Consider the following 22151-nt stretch of genomic DNA (forward strand, 5'->3'; position numbering starts at 1 on the left):
TCAGGGTGTTCCCCTCGCCCCGGTCCTGACGCCCATCTCCACAGAGCAGTGTGGGACAGGACAGGGCTCAGGACGGAGGGAGCTTGCTGGCAGCAGCTGCTGTCTCAACTTGCTGATTTACTTAAAAAGGCAGTGTACTTAGAGTGGGATCAGCATACTTAAAGGGGCAATGCTCGTCTCTCTCTCTCAAACACACACACGGTGTGTCTGTCCCTCCATTTGTGCTGCCTTGTAGAGTGTGAGGCTACATTAACAACGTGTTAACACTTGAGGACTCAGCCAAGTGCTAGTTCAACATTTAGCAGTAAGGCATTCCCTGGGGAATATCCCACCCTCTTCCTCCACCACGTCAACCAAGCTTCACAATCATCATTGCTGTGTACAGTATTAAATTAATTAATTTAAAACTTATACTGTATGTGTGCGCACGTATATATCACACAAACACACACACACAGTCTTTTGTTTGGAGCAAAAATTTCCCTGGAACCTAAGCCCCCCAATTTACATTAATTCTTATGAGGAAATTGGATTTAGTTAACATAGTTTTGCTTAAAGTAGCATTTTTCAGGAACATAACTACAATGTTAAGCAAGGCGTTACTATATAAGGTGGGTGCACAACTGGTTCCAAAACCGTTCCCAGAGAGTAGCTTTCAGTGGTTCAGTGTCAAGCCGGAAGGGCATATTGAGTGGGGTGCTGCAGGAATCACTCCTGGGTCCGATTCTGTTCAATATCTTCATCAATTATTTAGATAATGGCATCGAGAGAGTATATTTATAAAGTTTGCGGACAATACCAATACCTGGGAGAGGGTTGCAAGTGCTTCGGAGGATAGGAATAAAATTCAAAGTTATCTGGACAAATTGGAGAAATGGTCTGAAGTAAATAGGATGAACTTCAACAAGGACTAATGCACTTAGGAACAAATCAGTTGCACACATACAAAATGGGAAATGACTGCCTAGGGAAGAGTACTGTGGAAAGGGATCTGGGGGTCATAGTGGAGCACAAGCTACATATGAGTCAACAGTGTAACCATATTGCAAAAAAACCAAACATCATTCTGGCCTCTATTAGCAGGAATGTTGTAAGCAAGACATAAGAAGTAATTCTTCTGCTCTACTCCACGTTGATTAGGCCTCAGCTGGAGTATTGTGTCCAGTTCTGGGCACCACATTTCAGGAAAGATGTGGACAAATTGGAGAAAGTCCAGAGAAGAGCAACAAAAATGACTAAAGGTCTAGTAAATGTGACTTATGAGGGAAGAGTGAAATAATTGGGTTTGTTTAGTGTGGAGAAGAGAAGACCGGGTGGGGGGGAGGGGGGAGAGAACGGGACATGACAGTTTTCAAGTACATAAAAGGTTATTACAAGGAGGAGGGAGAGAAATTGTTCTCCTTAACCTCTGAGGATAGGACAAGAAGCAATGGATTTAAATTGCAACAATGGCAGTTTATTTTGGATATTAGGAAAAACTTCCTAACTATCAGGGTGATTAAGCACTGGAATAAATTGCCTGGGGAGTTGTAGAATGTCCATCATTGGAGATTTTTAAGAGCAGGTTAGACAAACACCTGTCAGGGATGGTCTAGAGATAATACTTAGTCCTGCCTTGAGTGCAGGGGACTGGACTAGAAGACCTTTCGAGGTCCCTTCCAGTCATATGATTCTACAATCTTGGTGATAATGGAGAAAGTTCTACAGAGACCATGTGAAGATTTCTGGGGAAGTGGTGACTTTACTTAAAATATTTTAAGTAACAAGCAACATTATGAGAAGTGAAAACGCTAATAAACGGAGAAGTGTTCAGTCCCTGGCCAGAAGGCCACGTGTTTGCAAATTTTTTTTTTAAGAGACCTTTATGAATTCCTTGTATTTCCAAATTTGCAATCTGAAAACAAATATTGAGATTGAGATGGACATTTTTATTCTTGGTAGGTAGCAGAGCGAGAGGAGAAGCCAGTGATGATTTTGGAAACTGATTTACAGACACCAAGGATGTAAATCTGTGAAACTATGACATATACTAGCTGGAGACTAGGACTCAAATGCGAAAATAAATTTTAACTGCCATTTATCCATTTAGGAATTAGTAGTGCTTTTCATCTTGCTCTTTACTCCTGTCAGAGTGTTTCATTAAGTGTAGCTTCTCTTAGCATTAACAGGTAAATAGGCCTTGACAATTAATCTCTCCAATTTTCCACTTAGTTTGTGAGTCTCAGATTCAAATGACTACTGAAGTTTTATATGGCCATAAATCTGCTCTTAATTCAAAGAGAAAAATTACAGCCCTCAGATTATATTTTGATGTTCATACTGAAACTTCATTTCTAAAGGAAATACAATTAAATGTGATACGACTAGGGAAAGATCAGTCTCAGAGACTCAAACATCTTCTGTTGATCCTGAATTCCCCTTCCCTATACCCCAAGAAATGTAAGACTCTTTTGGGAAGTACTTTTAATTTTGCACTTAGAACTTAAGCGCGCGCACACACACACACACACTTTCTTCCACGAAAGCCATCTCTAGCTTTTACTATCAATTTAGGTATTGGTGAAATATTTTATTAGATTCCGCTTTATCAAGTTTTAGAACATCACCATTTGTCAGCTTATCCCCATCCAACTCCCAAAACACCATCCTAGCATACTGGGGGATGCATAGAATGTAAAGATTTTCCCATTAAGATACTATTAATCCGGCTATACCATATATGTATGTGTGTGTGTGAGTGTGAGAGAGAGAGAGAGGGGTGATGTAATAACACTGATTCACAGAGTTGCTAATGTCGGAAAGAAATCCAGTGACTTGGCTGACCTGTAGCTAATTAAATGTTATCGCAGACCAGCATTTGTGATCAAAACAACTAAAAACCATGAATTATTGAACACAAAAGAACCACAAAAAGAAGAGACTAGGATTTTCTATTAACAAATATGGTTAAGTCATGACTATTAAGAGACAAACCTAGTTAACGAAAGGAAGTGAAAAATTGGCATCCTTCAGAAATGTGGCAATTATTTGTAATGAAATGTGCTGGCAGTTACAGCTTGATTACCCACAACCACATGCATTACATAATTAGTACTCTCCACAAACACGTTTCCTTACACAGACAGTACCAAAGCTATTCAAACTCTCTCCAATAAGCTAGCTTGTTTGTACTTTGCAAAAATTGCTGCTCAGATACTTGCACACTCACTACTGTGCAATCTTTGACAAATAGCAGCAAGAGAGGTTGCTATTAATTGTATTAAGAACTTACCTTTGCTTTTCTAGATCTGTTTTTATTTCATCTAGGAAAAAAAGAAAAGGCAGAACAATGAAGATACCACAACACTCAACAGAAATGACACCTTCTGAATTTACATGCAATTGTCATGAAGTAAACTAGTCTCAAACTAGAAGTTATACATCATTAGTGTCTGCTATTCTTTCTGCTGTACATTAAACAAAGCTTCCAAACATAAATAAATCTGCTTGGGTGTACATTAACAGCAGAACTTTCTAAATACAGTAAATTTTCAGGAGTGTAAATACAGCAAGCCTCATCGCCAATCAGAAGTACATGTTGCAAATGTTACCTTAGTGTTTATGCCACACTCGCAGTGAAATCAGAGCACCTAATAATCTAAGATCCCAGTACTTTAACAAAAAGAAAAGGAGGACTTGTGGCACCTTAGAGACTAACCAATTTATTAGAGCATAAGCTTTCGTGAGCTACAGCTCACTTCCTCAGATGCATATCGTGGAAACTGCAGCAGGCTTTATATATACACAGAGAATATGAAACAATACCTATTCCCACCCCACTGTCCTGCCAGCAGGAGAGTGAGTTTGTGTGTGTATGGGGGTGGGGGGGATGTGAGAACCTGGATTTATGCAGGAAATAGCCCAGCTTGATTGTCATGCACATTGTGTAAAGAGTTGTCACTTTGGATGGGCTATCACCAGCAGGAGAGTGAATTTGTGTGGGGGGGTGGAGGGTGAGAAAACCTGGATTTGTGCTGGAAATCACTTTAGATAAGCTATTACCAGCAGGACAGTGGGGTGGGAATAGGTATTGTTTCATATTCTCTGTGTATATATAAAGCCTGCTGCAGTTTCCACGATATGCATCTGAGGAAGTGAGCTGTAGCTCACGAAAGCTTATGCTCTAATAAATTGGTTAGTCTCTAAGGTGCCACAAGTCCTCCTTTTCTTTTTGCGAATACAGACTAACACGGCTGTTACTCTGAAACCTAATTTTCACTAGCTGTGGATGGCAGCCTTATACTCTTATAACTTCCAGACAGGATACTGTCGGTATCTAAACTTGTTTCAAGCGATAATCCTGGACAATGGGCAATTCACTCTGTACTTGCTCTTCAAAACCACCTTTGGAGGAGTGTCATTAGCCTTGGACTAGATGTACATAAATTCAGATGACTTTGGTGTCACCTGAGTAGCCTAATAACTTTTCTCATTCTCAGGAGTGCTATTATGCAAGAAATAGTAAGTGAATGGAGGAAAGCAAAGAGCTCCTATGAGCATTCCAGGACTCAAACGCTAGGTCATACCTCCTCCACTTGGAGCCTGTAGTTGTCTGTAAAACACCATGCTTAAATACGGATACACCTCTGTGGTGTCAGATATATTTCTCCAACAGAATCCCTCCAGTGTCATGTTAATATTATGAACCTTGGGTGCTATCGCCCCAACCTTTGTCAAGTAGCCCAGAATACATATTTCCATGGATCCGTGTACTTATGAAGACTTGTTACCACATCACCGTGTATTGGTGACACTGTGGCACCAATGGTGGGTTACAATTGATACATCATTACTATTCCAGAAGTACATTTTGAACTTCTACAGTGCTCTCCATCCAAAGATCTCAAAATGCTTTAACAACCTAGTTAGGCCTCCCAACTCTCCAGGTGGTATTAGACACATTTTATAGAAAAAGACATTGACATTTTCTAAATCTTGGATCTTTCCTCCTCCCACTGTGTTTCTGTAGCTTGTGTCTGTGTCTCAGTACTGAACAATATTACATATTCAACAGCTCATTCTCATTCCAACTCCCTTCAAATCAACCCCTCATGCCTCCTTAGCCTCCCTAGTATTTGACCCACAACTGGGCCTTGTCCACCGAAACTTTAGACATTTCTCACACTTCCCAGAAGTGCTCGGGTAAACAAAAAGCAGTCACTGAGACCAGGGTGGGTGGGTAGGAAGAAGCTTCTACCTGGTTTTTGCTAACATTTGTACTAGACCAAGATGGGGAACTTGCTGCAGAAGCTCATTGTAAAACACGCCACAGCTAAACAAGAGATGCTTTTGACTGGTACAGTATCTTTCAGTGTTTCAGACAACTATATATCCCTCACATATATTTAGCATTTATACACAGGACGTTACAAGAATGAATCCTCACAGTGTGCCTGTAAAGTAGGTGAGTTAGTGCTATTATCCCCATTTTACACATGGGGAGATGGAAGAGATAGGAAGTGACCTGCATAAGATCAGTTAGTGACAGAGCCAGGACTGGAACTTGGGACCCTCGACTCCTAATACCACACTTATCCTTCCATATCACACTACCACAGGTCAATGTGTTCAGTGGTTAAAAGAAGGGAAAACAGACTCCGGCAATGAGCAATGGCACAAGAACAGACTGAACTCTTCAGATAGTATCCTACCTATTCTGCACAGAATACCATCAGAGGTAGCAGCAAGCTTGAGTAACATCCTTTGAGTTAATGAAGTTCAAGATCTTGAAAAGCATATAATGAGACCCATAGCACGTCATGGCTAACTATCCAGTTTCCATGTGGTTTGTGGAGATACAGGTGGGCAGTGTAGCTTAATGTATAAAATATGTTGAGCTCCCTGGATGGCAGGAACTATAGAAATTCAGAGTTTTATTATGAAATGACTGCTGAGTGGTTCTGTCAGACAGATTTCAGTGTAGACCTGGCATAGTTGTAAGCAGTATTTTTGCAAAGTTTTCAACTATAAGAAATGATTGTTTGCTGATCAGTTCTTAAATTTCAGAAAGAAAAACAAATGGTTTATACACAGGTGGTAGCTTCTCCTTATAGTGCTATCAAAAGCTAGATAAATTTAAACAATACTCTGTGTTGATTAAACTAACTTTACTCACATGAATAGTCCTATTGCCTTCAACAAGATCACTCATATTAGTAAAATTAAGCATGTATGAGAGATGGGATCGAGATTGGGCTGGATTATATAGTCCTCCAGATGGAACTATGGCAGTGGCCCAAAGTGGTGGGGCAGGGAGAGAGAGATCTATGTGGTTAGTGAGTTTGGTAGAGGTTATTAAAGCCCATTTTGTCATAAAAGAACTCTGTACCTAAGTCTTCGTTTCAGTTGTTTAAAAACTAATTTTTTTATTTTGTTAGAATTACACAGAGTTAATCATTCTCTGAAACAGTCATGGTTGTATGTAAACTGCTCACTATCACTGTTACACAACGAGGCTTATCTCCTATCGCTTAGGCTAGCCATTTCTTGGCTCAAACAGCAGGTAATGCAAGGCCTTGGTTATGCGGGGAATTTAGCCAGCACAGCCATTCCAGAGTAATTCCCCATGTAACTCTTATTCCCGGAAGAAGACTTCCTCTTTCCAGTTTAGTGTAAATCTACAAAGGCATTCTTATTGTGAAATAAGTGAGGAATGGGGAGTTACTTTACAATAGTTATAGTTAAGGCTGCGGGTCTGTCACAGAGGTCACTGATTCCGTGACTTTCCGTGACTTCTTCAGCAGCAGCACCTTGGATGTGGGAGGGGGCTCAGGGCTGGGGCACGGGGTTGAGAGCAGCGGGACGCTTACCTGGGAGGGGAGAGGCTCCTAGGCAGAGCCCCACCCTGCAGCTCCTAGGCAGAGCCCCACCCCAGCACCGGCGGGGGTCCTGGGCCACCCCCTGCAGTACCTGCAGTGTCCCAACCACCTCCAGCCCAAGTTTTAGTTAGGGGTATATAATAAAAGTCATGGATAAATTAACGGCCCATGAATTTTTGTTTACTACCTGTGACCTGTCCATGACTCACTTAAAATACCCGTGACTAAAACATAGCCTTAGCTATAGTAGTTTAAAATCACACCCTACCTTATTCTGGAAATAACTTCCCCATGTAAATAAGCCCTCAATCTCCCACATAGAAACAAATGATTTGTTTCTGAGTTTCAGTCCCCCACTAAACTGGTTTATCTTGCATGTAATCAATTTTGTTTAAATAGATCAGAGCTATCCGTTTTCCCTTCTAATGCTAAGGCAGATACCACACTGAAGTTTGCAGACCGATGAAAAATTATGTTTCCAACTGAATAGTACTGGCCTTAGCTACTTCCTGTATTTCATCAGATAGCAAGGGAAGCTACCGTGCTTCTCAGTCTTCAAGGCTCAAAATACACTCCTTGTTATGAATATACACTAGCCTGTTTCCCCATCACAATTCTGATGAAAGGTATTAATATCCACATAGTTTTGTATTAAAATCCTGTACACCAATACTAATATTGCTTTACAGATCACTAATATTGAATATAATATAATATAATATTGAATATACAAGTCTATATATTTTTCCAGAACTTCTGAGCTGATGATTTGAGATTATCACCAGTCATTGCATAAGGCATTCTGTTTCAAGGATAATGCAGCAGAGTAAGCAAAAGCTTTAAACACAAGAAAGTAAACTGAGCTGAAGAGACGGTCTACAATATTACGCAGCTGAAGATTTAAAGCATGGCAGGACCCATTCAGGAAGTATCCAGAGACATTCTAAGATCAAGAGAAAGATTAGCTATATGCCAGTTCCGGCTCCGAGACTGACTCACTGTGGAAACTTGGGCCATACATTTAATAGCTCTACCATAGTACACCATCTGTAAAATAGTGATAGGACTGGCACACCACAAGCATGCCGGGTGGCTTCATTAGTTATCTGTAAAGCACTATTGGGCAAGAAGAGTTAAATGTTGGACCCTCTGTGGCATGACAGCATCCCCTTCTGTAGAATTCCATGGAATACAGGCTATAGTAGATTTGTAAGACAAGCTTATGAGTTTAAAAACCATTCTGGAACACGCTGCACATCAGGAGATTTGCCTAATGTCAAGGTGAGAACACACTGTATAGCATTAATTTCTTTTGCTGGCAAACTCACAAGGTGCTACTGGCAACAGCCCAAGACAAACCTACTTCTCTCAAAAGATGGACTATGCCACAGTATACTCTTGGGGGAGTGGAGCAGAAGAGAGGCAGTCCAGAATGCTTCTATTATTTCAGCCCTTTAAATCAGTTGAAACAGTAAGATTACAACCAAACTTCCTGAGAATTACTTAATCAGGGATAAAAGAATGCAGGGAGCAGCTCTTTTGACATAACTGAGCAGTTTACAAAGAAAACGGATTTTTAACTACTAGCCCTGCAAATTCAGGCTGGAACGCAAGACCCAAACTGTTTGCTTTATGGGACATGTGTTATCACTAGCAATTAGCTAAATTTAAGTCCAGAATTTCTGCTACAGACAAACGAGCTAAAATAGAATCCTCCCCACTCTCCCTAAGCTCTGCTGATTCTGCACTGTTAACAGAAATAAAATTATTTTTGGTCACAACAGCAAGACTATATGAATCCAAACACACAGAGGGTGCAAATCCATTGAAGAGGCGGCTATTTTTTAACAAAATCCCATCCCCATGCTTTAAAAATCTTGAAATGTCAGAAAAAAATTATCTGTAATCCACCTTCATGCATTAAAATTCAGAAGAGAAAAGCTGAACCAGGTGGCTTCCTTTGTATTTTGGCAAATAATGTCAAGTAACAAAGGCTAACTGAAGAAGCAACAGGGAGTAGTCAAATTTATCCATAAAAGACAAGATTGTTGCTTTTGCTGTCTAGATGCCACAACAATGGGAATGCTGAGTATAGTGACTAAAAAGGCAAAGCTACCTTAAGAGGACTCTACACGTTGTGCTGGAAGCTGAAATAAATGGGAAATATTTTTTAATAGAGTTGTTACTGCATAGTTAATACAGGTAACATGTTTATAAACCATCTGTTTGCCCTTTCTGCATGGTGGACTGAACCTATACCACTACAGTGGAATGTTGCTCACATACACCGCACTTTGAGGATGGGAATAATTTGCTTAACATATTGGCATTTTGCTAGACATATTTGATTGTTCAAAAACACTGAGGTCCAAAAGTCAGACTAGGCAGGGAATGTGGAATTTAAGCTCTGCCCACAATCCCAAAACAACTGAATCTTTCTATGATGTAATCAGCAGTGACACTTAAAGACAACATTTCAGTTATGTTAGGCTTCAGAGTTTACTCCATTTTAAATGAATAGTGTATTTTCACATTTCTCTGAGCTGTTTTTATTTGCAGACTCAGGCAGTCTGCCTCAAGGGATTTTCTTCACAACTATTAGGACTACAAACTTTATTTCAAAACTATTAAAGCTTCAATTCTGCATAGTTTAATCAAGCCGTACTAGAGAGATACTGATGCCATATGCCGGCTAAATCTGACCCCTGCCTGATGATTTTTGTTTTATTAATCTAAATACAGAGAATGTTGCTAACATGTAATTAAGATTGTGTCTTGGATAGTTCTGTGGCAATGAAATTCAAAACTATGTTTAATAGTTATTGGAATATGTTAGTTATTGGAAATGTTTTCCACAGCCTTTCTAGACAAAGTTGCTGGTGGTGATGCAAGACCCTCCGCTTGGAGGCACACCCTGTCTGTTCTCAGCTGGTACTGGTGAAGAAGACTTAGAATTTGTCTTAACTAGAAAAAGGGTGAGATGGGAGGAAAGTCTTGTTTTTTGGTTTTTAATTGACCCATATTGACTATGTTGGGGTTAATAACAGCTGTTATACACAAACACACACCCCCATCCATCCATTCATATGGGAAGTCTAGTGAAGACAGTGTAAAACTGAGGAGTTTTGTTTTATCACGTTAATTATTACGTTAACTAGCCATATCGAATTTACTATCATACACCAGAGATGTTTGTTCAAGGCCACTGCAGCTTAAGGTTAAACAGGACAAGCAACAAATGTGCATGCCCTATCTAACTTTGATTTTAGAGTCAATTTAGTTACCGTGTTCACACACAACTAAAAAGGAAGCGTAGATACATGTGAGATTTCCTATGCATTCACCCGCTACGAGGCTGGCTGCATATTTTGTCATTTAAAAATATTGTCACATGTCACTTTAATGCAACCATATGCATGGCTAGTTTTGTGCCTCTCTTTTAATTACTGTCCTATGTTTCAGCTTGTCTATATCCCATTGTAAGCTCTTCTAAGCGGGGACTGTTTTCTAATACATTTGTAAAGTGAGGAATTCCACCATGATTTCAACAATTTCCATCCCACCATCAACCTCAGCCTGGACCAGTCCACATAAGAGATCCTCTTCCTGGACACTATTGTGCTAATAAGCAATGGTCACATAAACATCACCCTATACCGGAAACCTACTGACTGCTATGCCTACCTACATGCCTCCAGCTTTCATCCAGACCACACCACACGATCCATTGTCTACAGCCAAGCTCTACGATACAACTGCATTTGCTCCAACCCCTCAGACAGAGACAAACACCTACAAGATCTCTATCAAGCATTCTTACAACTACAACACCCATCTGCTGAAGTGAAGAAACAGATTGACAGAGCCAGAAGAGTACCCAGAAGTCACCTACTACAGGACAGGCCCAACAAAGAAAACAACAGAACACCACTAGCCATCACCTTCAGCCCCCAACTAAAACCTCTCCAACGCATCATCAGGGATCTACAACCTATCCTGAAGGACGACAGGAGACAGGCCAGTCCTTGCTTACAGACAGTCCCCCAACCTGAAGCAAATACTCACCAGCAACCACACACCACACAACAAAACCACTAACCCAAGAACCTATCCTTGCAACAAAGCCCGTTGCCAACTGTGTCCACATATCTATTCAGGGGACACCATCGTAGGGCCTAATCACATCAGCCACACTATCAGAGGCTCGTTCACCTGCACATCTACCAATGTGATATATGCCATCATGTGCCAGTAATGCCCCTCTGCCATGTGCATTGGTCAAACTGAACAGTCTCTACATAAAAGAATAAATGGACACAAATCAGACGTCAAGAATTATAACATTCAAAAACCAGTCGGAGAACACTTCAATCTCTTTGGTCACTCGATTACAGACCTAAAAGTTGCAATTCTTCAACAAAAAAAACCTTCAAAAACAGACTCCAACGAGAGACTGCTGAATTGGAATTAATTTGCAAACTGGATACAATTAACTTAGGCTTGAATAGAGATTGGGAGTGGATGGGTCATTACACAAAGTAAAACTATTTCCCCATGTTTATTCCCCACCCCCCCACTGTTCCTCAGACGTTCTTGTCAACTTCTGGAAATGGCCCACCTTGATCATCACTACAAAAGGTTTCTTCCGCACCCCTCCCCCGCTCTCCTACTAGTAACAGCTCATCTTAAGTGACCACTCTCATTACAGTCTGTATGGTAACACCCATTGTTTCATGTTCTCTATGTATATAAATCTCCCCACTGTATTTTCCACTGAATGCATCCGATGAAGTGAGCTGTAGCTCACGAAAGCTTATGCTCAAATAAATTTGTTAGTCTCTAAGGTGCCACAAGTACTCCTTTTCTTTTTACATATGCCTATAGTACTCTATAAATGCTTATTATTCAGCTATTTATCCAGAGATTCTGTATACTTGTCTATTTTTCACTAATTTTCTTGAGTTCACTATCCTCCAGAGAACAGAACCTCTGTTTAAAGACTCCATTTCTCCCATTCAATTTCTTCTGGGTTTACAAGCATTAAGGGTACAAGCTCCTATTACATGCACTGGTGAAGCAAGACTCCGAATGACGGAATCATTCAGACTCCATTTATTCTACACCCAATACCATACAACTCAACTAAGAAAAGTCTACAGGAACAAGTTGCTACAGATAACCAGCAGGACAGTTCTCACCACACAGATGATTCTGACATAGTTAGGAGCATGATTGGAAGTCCTTTCCTTTCATTCCTGTCTTGACTCCTGTTTAACATACTGTGAAGACATTTAAGTTGTATGTTTCTCATTTCTATGATGAGCTTTATGCTAGATATTGAGAAGTTCTGAGAAAACTGCAGGTTGCTGATCTATCTGTAATCAGGTAGAGTGGGAATCTTGCCACAAAATCATCAGTTACCAAAGACTTGCAATTACAGAGCAAGAGTACCTCCACCTCTTTTGGACAAGAAATACCACAACATTCAGGGGCAATTCACATGTCAACGGACATTTTCTCATCAATTGACTAAAGCTACATACACATTTGGTAGATTTCAAATTTCATAGATGAACATTATTCCCCTCTGTCAAAAGATGTCCTCAAGCTTAATAGAAGTAAGTCCAGCTTTTCACAGATCCTTTCATATTTTTATAGTATACCTGTGGAACTTCTCAGTTACCTGTATACATTCAATTTGGGAAGATTGAATTATTCTGATAATGCTTTTAATGGACCTGCAGAATATCAACAAATTTATTTTCTAAATCAATTTAAAGACACTTGCATTATCTTGTCAAGGCTCAAAATGCCACACATAAATTTAAAGAACAGCTGTACAATTTAAAAGATTTGGATGTGCCCCTCAAATAAGGCAAGAGTTATAGGAGTGGGATTTTAAAGTTAGAGAGAAAAATTAAGCTCCCAAATTTAGTGCTATAAGGTTCAAGTTTATTACATACGAGATTGAAAGTTTTATTGATGTGTTAAATATCAAGATAGTTAGTAATCAATAGAACTAAATAATCATTTAGAACAATGGAGTAGCCAACCTCACCCCCTCCAGTTATTTAGAATGAGAACCCATCATAAGTGCACCATGTTCTCCACTGGTGCAGGTAGTGTGGTTCACTGATATAGGTGTGTGTTGTAGTCTCACTCGCTATTTTATGCTCTGGCATGCTATTAATGCAAGTCTTATTAAACAATAAAGATCTGTTAATAAATTAGTATTTTAACAAGAGGAATTTCAAATAAGAAATTTCAAAAGAGACAGCTGACAACTACATGATGTTAGTTACACACAACAAAATTCATCTTATTTCACTGTGCTCTTCTTTCACTAGAGTAGCTCTGCTGGCAAATAATTTTTAAAAAGTGCTAGATTGTTTCTTTGATGTTCTGCAACACAATTATACGAACGTTTAAGAATTGAGTGGCAAAAGAAAACAGGTCTAATTAACGGAAGTCTCTTAACAATTCTGCAGCCTTATTCTCCCATAGTAGTCCTCTTGGATTAGGCAGTCTCCCCTCAATTCCCCAAATTGAAAGGGTTGCGTTACCTCCAGACTCCCCAGTGTATTTCATACTACACATACTTGATAATTTTGTTATTTAAAGAGTTGAAGATTCATTAATTGTGAATTACACCACTGAACTCCAATGTAACTTATTTTTCTTCACTCAGAATAGAAAAGAGTTCATCTGATATGAAGTAAGATTTAGTAAATGAAGTATTAATACCTGGATACATAAATAGAAGAGAATGTAATCATGTTGCTGCTGAAAAAGTTATTTGGCAACACTCACCAAACAGAACTTTTAGAGATTCCTTCAATGTAGCAATCAAGGCTCTACATGAGCAGAGATAGTTGGGCAATAGATTCTCATCTGCCCAGGCCCAACTTTCTCCCTGACACAGGTTTGGAAACATAAATCCAAAAATGTGTAAAATCAGCTTCATGCCAACCATCAGCACCAGTGTCCCCCAAAGACAGTCTATGTGCAATGACACAAGAAATTAGTTCCAAATTCATTTATATCACTCTTATCATAGCCTGAGTCACGGGGAATTTTATTAATAGCCTTATTGTCTTTGACCACTCCTCTAAGTGCTTTTTGATATTCTGCAGTTTAACAAAAGGAAACTAGACAATCATTTTATCAATTATTCACTAGTAGAAATAATCCCATGCAAGACAAGTACAATGAAATTGGGTTCCCCCCCATAATTAGCATCACAGGATTTCAGTTTTTTTGTTTTACTTCAAGTGTCATAAATAGTCAAACCAAGATCAATACATCTACTGGTAGCTAGTATTGTATTACCCATATTATTAATATCTCTTGTTTATTAAACACATTTTTAAGAACTAGAAACATGCTATTGATCACAGCTGTTGCATCTTACTATTTTAGACAACAGGCCTACAGCTGGATCAGTGTAGACTCCTGCACCTATATACAAATCCAATTCTGAAATTGGAGTTTTAGATTGTGAACTCTTTGGAGCATAGATTATTTTTTCATGTGCATTTGTATAGCACCCAGCACAATGGAGCCCCAAATCCCCATCAGGGTTTCTGAGTCTGGGATTGCTAAGGCAATAAGTATAATACTACCAACACATAACAGAAATAGCCAACTTAAAAAAAATCAAATCACACTTATTTCTGATTCCTGATCCCACCTCCCAATCTACTGTTACTACAATTAACTCCAGAATATTTCTATAAGGCAGAGCTCAGGTGGAGTGTGTTTTGTTTTTGTTTTTTTTTGGGGGGGGGGGGGGAGTGTTATTTACAGAGTGCACCTCTAGCACTTCATGTCTAGTCAGTTTCATTGTTTTCCCTGCATACTCAATGATTCTTTCCACTTATTATGTATTTCACACAGCTCTAGAGGAAATACACTTAAAACAAAAATCAGTTTCAGAGTAGCAGCCATGTTAGTCTGTATTCGCAAAAAGAAAAGGAGTACTTGTGGCACCTTAGAGACTAACCAATTTATTTGACCATAAGCTTTTGTGAGCTACAGCTCACTTCATCGGATGCATCCGATGAAGTGAGCTGTAGCTCACGAAAGCTTATACTAAAACAAAAATAGCAACGCTTGGTTTTACAGTTTTTGTGGCTTTACAGGTTTCAGAGGAACAGCCGTGTTAGTCTGTATTCGCAAAAAGAAAAGGAGTACTTGTGGCACCTTAGAGACTAACCAATTTATTAGAGCATAAGCTTTCGTGAGCTACAGCTCACTTCATCAGATGCATATCGTGGAAACTGCAGCAGACTTTATATATACACAGAGAATATGAAACAATACCTCCTCCCACCCCACTGTACAAGTACTCCAGTGTGAACACTGAACCTGAAAATCAACTGATTAAAAAAAATAAAGTTGATGTTATCCCTTTAAAGAACACAAAACAAAAAAGTCACTTTGAATATAAAAACTGGACTGGTTAACCTAATGCCATTCCCTCTCCTGCCCAAAACCTAATTTCCATTATTTTATACACTGTAACTTTTCCAAAATCCATTAAATTGGCAGATATAAAAGAATCAATGATAATTGCAAGACACTTCTGCACTAACACTGTCAATTCAAAAACTTTTGGAATTCAATAAAATATTGCAGACACAACCTACATGCCTGAAAAGTTAATAGTTTTCGGCCAACATATGATTTGAAAAAGAAAAAAAGATGTCAAAGAATTATCAGCTTGATTGATAGAACTGTTCTTAAAGTTGATAGTTTTTTGACAGTCCCTCCTGGTTTCCAGCTGTATGGCCCCTGAACTAGTTTAAGAAGACTCCACAGACAGCATTTACATTTTACATTAACATCAGAAGTAAATCAGTTGGACCTTGTTCTTTTCTCCCGAGTTTAAAAAAAGGGCCTCTTTTTTCCCTTCCCCCAAGCAAATTTGTCCAGAGAATAACAGAGTTGCTGTGAGTCAGGAAGATCCAGAGTCAGGCTGCTTGCTCACAAACCGAAGAGTATCCAACGTGGCAGATTAACCTGCAGAATGGTAACTAATGACAGTCGCAGTCACTGACAAAGCCACTGCCCATTGGCAGAGACAGGCTGCACGCTGGCTGTACGCAGCTGGGGGAAGTGGGGAACTCCCGGCCCCGGCAGGGCTCGCCCAGCCACACCTGGCTGGCTCTCCCCTGCCGGGGCGGGGGCACGCAAAGGGGATGGCCATCCCCCAAAGGAAGGCGAAGTGTGATCCTCATCCAGACTCACCCCCCCACCACCTGTCAGAGTCCCCGCAGCTGCCGAGGAGGGAGAATGGGTCCCCCCCCCAGGGAACACAGGGGACCTGGTGCGATCCGGACTCACCCTCCGCCACCCGTCAGGCTCCCCACAGCTAAGCCCCGCGGCGCGGGGGAAGGGGCTTCCCGGGGAACGGGGCCCAGGCGCGTACTCACCCAGCGCCACCTGGCAGGCTCTCCGCAGCTGGCCGTGCGGGGTCCGCTTCGCCTCTTTCTCTGCTAGGATCTTCTCCAGGGCCCGGGAGACGAACATGCTCTTGGTGCGGGTGTCCTGTTCCCGGGCCGGGGGCTGCATGGCCGAAGGCCCCCGCGGGGGTTGGAAAACGGGGCTCAGAGGCTCCGGCCGCGTTGGGGCCCCATGATCTGCAAGAGGCGCGATTCCCTCAGCAGCGGCAACAGCGCCAGGGACACGGCGCCGCCATATTGGCTCCGTCACGTGACTCCTCCGACTCTACCTTCCCCCGTCTTCCGGCTTGACCTCTGACCCCCCCCCAAAGTGCCAATGGTGACGGAGGGGGTGGGCTAGAGTGGGTGTGGCTGACGGAGGGGCGTGGCCATCGTGTCTGGAAAGAGGGCGGGCTGGGCTGCTGATGAGGTCACAACTGGGGGGGGGCCTGCCAAGGAGGAAAGTCGCTCCCCCCCCCCCCCCATCTCACACTGCTTCAGCCATTACTGGCGACCCACAAGGCTGCTCTTGGCCAGGCCGCAATCGCTTGACTCTAGTTAGCCAGGGTGCCAGCAGGGTATGGCATCCGGACTTCCGCATGGGCTAGCAATGCAAGTGCACACGCTGGGTCCTCAGTGGGCTTGTACCTAGGCTGCTGTGTAATTGTTGTCTACACTACTATGGTTACTAGGGTTGCCGTCTCCAGGAATTAAAGATTATGTCACGTGATTAAATCTCCAGTAATATGTCCAACCAAAATTGGCAACCGTAACAGTTACCTATGCTAGCTAGTATGGGTATGCCTAGCCTGTGCTACGATGGCAGCATAGACATACCCACAGTCAGTGGGGAAAGGGAAAGAAATGGGAAAAACCAAAATATTATTTTTGTATTCAAATTGAAAAAAAATGAATTTTTGCATTTGAAATGAAACTTGAGGGGGCCATTTAGGGATCTGGGGCAAAAATTGGGGATTGGTCCTGCTTTGAGCAGATGACCTCCTGAGGTCCCTTCCAACCCTGATATTCTATTCTATGATCTGAAAGCTTTCTAATCAAGATTATTTAAATGTTTCATTTCCATTCATTTTGTTGAAAAATGAAAATATTGAGAGTAAATTAATAAAATTAAAATGCATCATTGTGTTGGAGCTACTTAGCTACTCATTTATATAAATGACTCAGTAGATAGTAGAAGGTTTGTATTTGGGACCAGCCCTGTACAACTGATCTTATGGGGGAAAAGGGAGCTCCAAAACCCTAATGGTACTGATGCTGGCACCTGTTGGACTTTTGAAAACTTGGCCTCATTTCTCATTTAAAATGTGTAACTGATCTGTGGGAACCATCGGATCTTAGATGTCCACATAACTTCAGTTGCACCCAGAAACAGATGCAGGAACAATTTAATGTTGCTTATTATTTGTATGACCAAAATTATGAATACTGAAAGAGAGGCAGTTTAACACAATACTGTTCACTTGTATAATGCCTTTCAGCTCATGATCTGAACATGCTTTAGCAGTATTAACTTTCACAGCATTATCCCTATTTTATAGATGGGGAAACTGAGAAACTGTAAGGTTAAGAGACTTGGGAAAGATCTTACAGTGAGGTAGGGCCAGAGCTGAGATCAGAATCCAGGATCCCAGACACGCAGTCTCCTTTTGTAACCACTAGGCCCCTTCCTCTCTAATCTCTTTACCCTTTGGCCTCAACAATAGAAACCCATTGTGACACACTGTACCCCATGTGATACCCTTATCCCATGTTCTTGCATGTAATATGGTTATGATATATTATGTACAAAGTATGGCTGGTGAGGTATCATTTGAAAACTCACAAACTGCTGAATATTATTATCCTGCTGAAATGTGTGTTTAATATCACTGCATGTAAAATTGTAAGCTCCTGCTATATGATTGTTACTGAAATATGCTGTAGTTCTGGGTAATGCCCTAAGACCATTTTCTCAATGACAAAGGCACACTGGCTGGGCGCTAAAAGGCCATTACCTGCTTAATCGGAGATTCACCACCAGGGGAGTTATAAACAAAGTATTTACAATTCACCTGATGGACAGCTTGCAGAGCACGTACACAGTGGAACTGCTGACCCCAGGACCCAGCAAAGACTTTTCCAGTACAAGGGGTCAGAATATAAGAAGGGGGGGAAAAGGCCTCTGGCCACCTCTACCATCTCCTCTCCTTTCCCATGACATCAACAAATACTTAAAGAACACAGACTTAAGAGGAGTGGTCTCAGGCTGGAAAAAGAAGTAGCTTGTGAAATGTATTGTAGCTAAGGGTGAGACAACCTATTTTGCTTTTAGAACGATTAGCCTTGGTAAAGTTTAGGAATTAGATTGGTTTTATCTTTTTATTTCCTTTGTAACCAATTCTTACTTTTACGCTTTATCACTTGTATCATTTAAAATCTATCTTTCTCAATAAACTTGTTTATTGTTTTATCTAAACCACTGTGTTTGTTTGAAGTGTTTGGGAAATCTCTACTTAGGTCAGTGGGGCTGGTGCATATGGATTATCCTTTGTTGGAAAGACACACTAATTTCTGAGCTTGTGAGCTACTGAACAGTACAAGACGCACATTTCTGGGGTACAAGGCTGGGACTGGGGGATATGTAGGTGTCACCTGCTATCATGAATGGCTGGGAGAGGATTCATATAAACATCTGGGAGTGATTTTACATGCTAGTGGCAGTGCAGGAGCAGGCCAGGAGTGGCTGTTCTGACAGTAAAGCAGTGTAAAAGGCACCCCAAGCTAGAGAGATAGGGGACACAGCAGTTCAACAGTCCAGGTTGTACCTGGGGGAATGTCACAGTTTTAACACCCAAAATGATCTCTGGAGTACTTTTTAATGTATTCCTATGGCCACCCCTACTGGGTGCTTGAGCTGCTACATGAAACACTTGTCATCATGGAAATGCAATGACTTCAATTGTATCAGACATATTACATGACATTTTAGACAAAAAAGTGAAGAATGTATACTATCCAGTTGAAACTACGGGGGCAAATAAGGTTGTCTAGATTGTTGTATGAGTGGGAATGTTTCCAGGTCAACAGGGCTTACACTCGACCCTTTCAAATGGCACCAAAGTGTCCTCAGGCAGTCAGGACTTTGATTTTGTCTCAACCAAAAGACACCATCAGGCGTCCAAGGTTAACATCTTTCTGAGGCACCTGTTCAGTACTGACCTGGGAGAGAGTGACAGGTGCTTTGTGACTAACCCCACTGTCCACAGGCCAATGAGGACTGCAGACTCAACCAGCACTAAAACAAAGAACTCAGAGGGAGTAGACTCAGTCACCAGTAATAATGGAGAATCAGAAGTGGCAGATGCAGTATTCAGTGGAGATCATTTTAAGGCCTGTTCCCATAAGAAGTCCTTAGGTTTTCTTTGGAGATCTCCAATCCAAGAACAGACATGGTATAAGAGTGATTAGCCTTGAGATCACAGTCTACTGTAGGTGTGAGTGCAGGCAAAACCTATTAGTTATCGAAGTAGTCTAGCTGCTAATAGTAGGTTTGGCCTTTTGCTCATAGGAATAGGGTGACCAGACGTCCCATTTTCAAAGGGATGGTCCCATATTTAATCTCTCCTACAGGAGTCCCGACTTTTTCTTAAAAACTGGCAAATTGTCCCATATTTTCTGTCTCCCCCCATCGGTACTGGTAGTCTTATTGCTGGCCGGATCCCTGCTCACCAGTTGCCTGCCCACCAGCAGTGAGTGTGGGGGTCCAGTGGCCAGTGATGGGGTGGGTGTGCAAGGCTGGTGGCGGGGCAAAGCTACAGTGCATAGGACTGGCCGCTCCCCCTGCTGGTCCGTCAGCACAGTCCCCGCTGCACGCTGGCTCTCGGCCATCAGGGCCCCCATCCCCATCCCGTTTCCGGCCGGCACTGGCTATGCACTGTGACCTGCGGTGGCTGGTGACTGCGGCAGGCACCAAGTAGTGGCTTGTTACGTGTCGCCTCTGCTGCCCACCCATCGGGCTTTTACTTGCGTTCCCTCTCGCTGTCCTCTCCCTGCTTGCCCCTTCACCTGCCCACCCCTGCTGCTCCTCCATATCTCCCCCGGCGGAGTGTGTCCTGCTCCCAGAGCTGTGCAAAGAACAAGCACCTGGTTGGCACGCTCAGCTCACCAACAGCCTGGCCAGCAGGCTCCTTCCTTCCCCCTCTGCCTTTGACTGGGCTGGCGCCCCGGGAAAGCCCACAACCCTCTGGTCTGGGGCGCTAGCCAGGAAGAGACAAGCCCTGCTTGTGCCAAACCCCCACACAGTGCTGGCGTGGGAAAGCCTCTCCACCCCTCAGCTATGCTCTGGAGGTTGTTGGGGGGGGGGAGTGATTGCTAGCCTGTTCGCACCCAGACCCTGCAGGTTTCAAGGAAGCCCCCCAGGAAAGGATTAAGCACCCTCTTCAACCCTCCTCCCGGGTCCTGCCCCAGGGAATGTGGGGCTGCTCCGTCCCCTAGACACCCTCCCCTGCTGAGTCACCTCTCTGGCCAAGTCACTGAAGCCCCTGCAGTCAGGTTCCCTGGGTCCTGGTACACAGAGAATCCTTAGGGCTTAAAAACTCCCTGCCTGTGCTGTAGCTGAGGGACAGGAGATGGCTGGGTTATGTCGGTGGCCAGCAGCAGCCTGGAGGTGTTAGCTGCCTTTTGACACTGTGAGGGCAGGAAGGGACAAGCTGCTTCCAGCCACAGGGGAGTGGCGGGTGGGGGGAGAGAAGAGATGAGTTCTGCAAAGACACAGGCCAGGTCATCCTTTCCCACCCCCACCTGAGGCTGGAAGCAGCTCCCATCCCTTCCCTCCTGCACAGTGCCAAAAGGCTGCTGCTGGCCACATTCTGATGTGAACCCTGGCAGAAATCTGGGGAAGGGGGGCATCTGACCCTGCATGCCCCCACCATGTGTTGCCTCGGGAAGATGTGACACCAGGTACCAAGAGAGGCGGGTCCATCCTTTAGGCCTAGACAGGCATGGAGGGCGAAGAGCACCAGGCAGGGAGGGTTGGGTCAGTAGATCACCCCCCACCCCATGTGAGAGAAGGGTACGGAAGCGTGTGTGTGTGTGTGTGTGTAGGTAACCTCTCCTCGTGTGAATCCTAAACCCTTAAAGATAAGAAGGTAAATAAAAAGAATCCAACTATGCTGTATTTCTTTTTAACAGGGGCTCAGTCAACTTGATGTTAATTTGAACGTTTGCACGGCATAGTTCTGATTGATTGCCGCTGAACTTGCTTGAATGAAAGTAATTTTGCCAGGTGTCCCATATTCAGCATAGGGAAATATGGTCACCCTAGATAGGAAATACATAGTGTAACAAAACGGGAGATTATGTGGAAAGGTTAATATCCTCCTGCAGGGACCATCTGCTGAAGTTGTTGTATGGCAGCTGATGGATACTTCCCTTTGCTTGAAATCAAAAAGGTGAATTTACAATGAGTTTCTGGAGGAAAAGTGAAGTAAAATAAAAGTTGCACATGTATTGGATTACTCTCACAGTCAAGAATCAAGTCCCCATCCCACATTCCCCAAAAGCATTATCCCAGTCCCTCCATTCCCTGCCCCTTATCAGATCCTCCCCCAAAACATTCCTGAATTACACTATCTTGGCTGCTCAGCTGTTGCTTATCTTTTCGGGAATAATAATATTTAGCTATATTAAAGGGAGGAGGGTTGTGAAGCTTCATTCATTAATAATGCTCAGAATGCTCCGAGACCTTTGGAGGAAAGATATTACAGTAATGTGAAGTTTTGTTACTATTTTAACCAAAGGTCTGTACATAGACAACAGGTGTGACTCCCCTCTGTTGAGAGATGCTGTACAA

The 22151-nt window shown here is 42.3% G+C and overlaps 1 protein-coding gene across 3 annotated transcripts in view; it reads right to left on the bottom strand.

Moving 5' to 3' along the window:
* The window catches only part of ARFGEF2 (ARF guanine nucleotide exchange factor 2), a 60517-nt gene extending 43901 nt beyond the window's left edge, over positions 1-16616 (bottom strand). For 2 of the 3 annotated variants that reach the window (XM_073309478.1, XM_073309480.1), the window contains exons 1-2: positions 16292-16615; positions 3272-3302 (exon numbers count right to left, since the gene is read on the bottom strand). In XM_073309478.1, coding sequence (XP_073165579.1) covers positions 3272-3302; positions 16292-16430 — 170 coding nt within the window. In that variant the 5' untranslated portion in view covers positions 16431-16615. Of the gene's footprint in view, positions 1-3271; positions 3303-16291 lie in introns of all 3 variants that reach the window. The other variant, XM_073309479.1, reaches the window with a different exon arrangement.
* Positions 16617-22151: the final 5535 nt, after the last annotated feature.

Source organism: Lepidochelys kempii, chromosome 13 (assembly GCF_965140265.1).
Source record: "Lepidochelys kempii isolate rLepKem1 chromosome 13, rLepKem1.hap2, whole genome shotgun sequence".
NCBI lineage: Eukaryota > Metazoa > Chordata > Testudines > Cheloniidae > Lepidochelys > Lepidochelys kempii.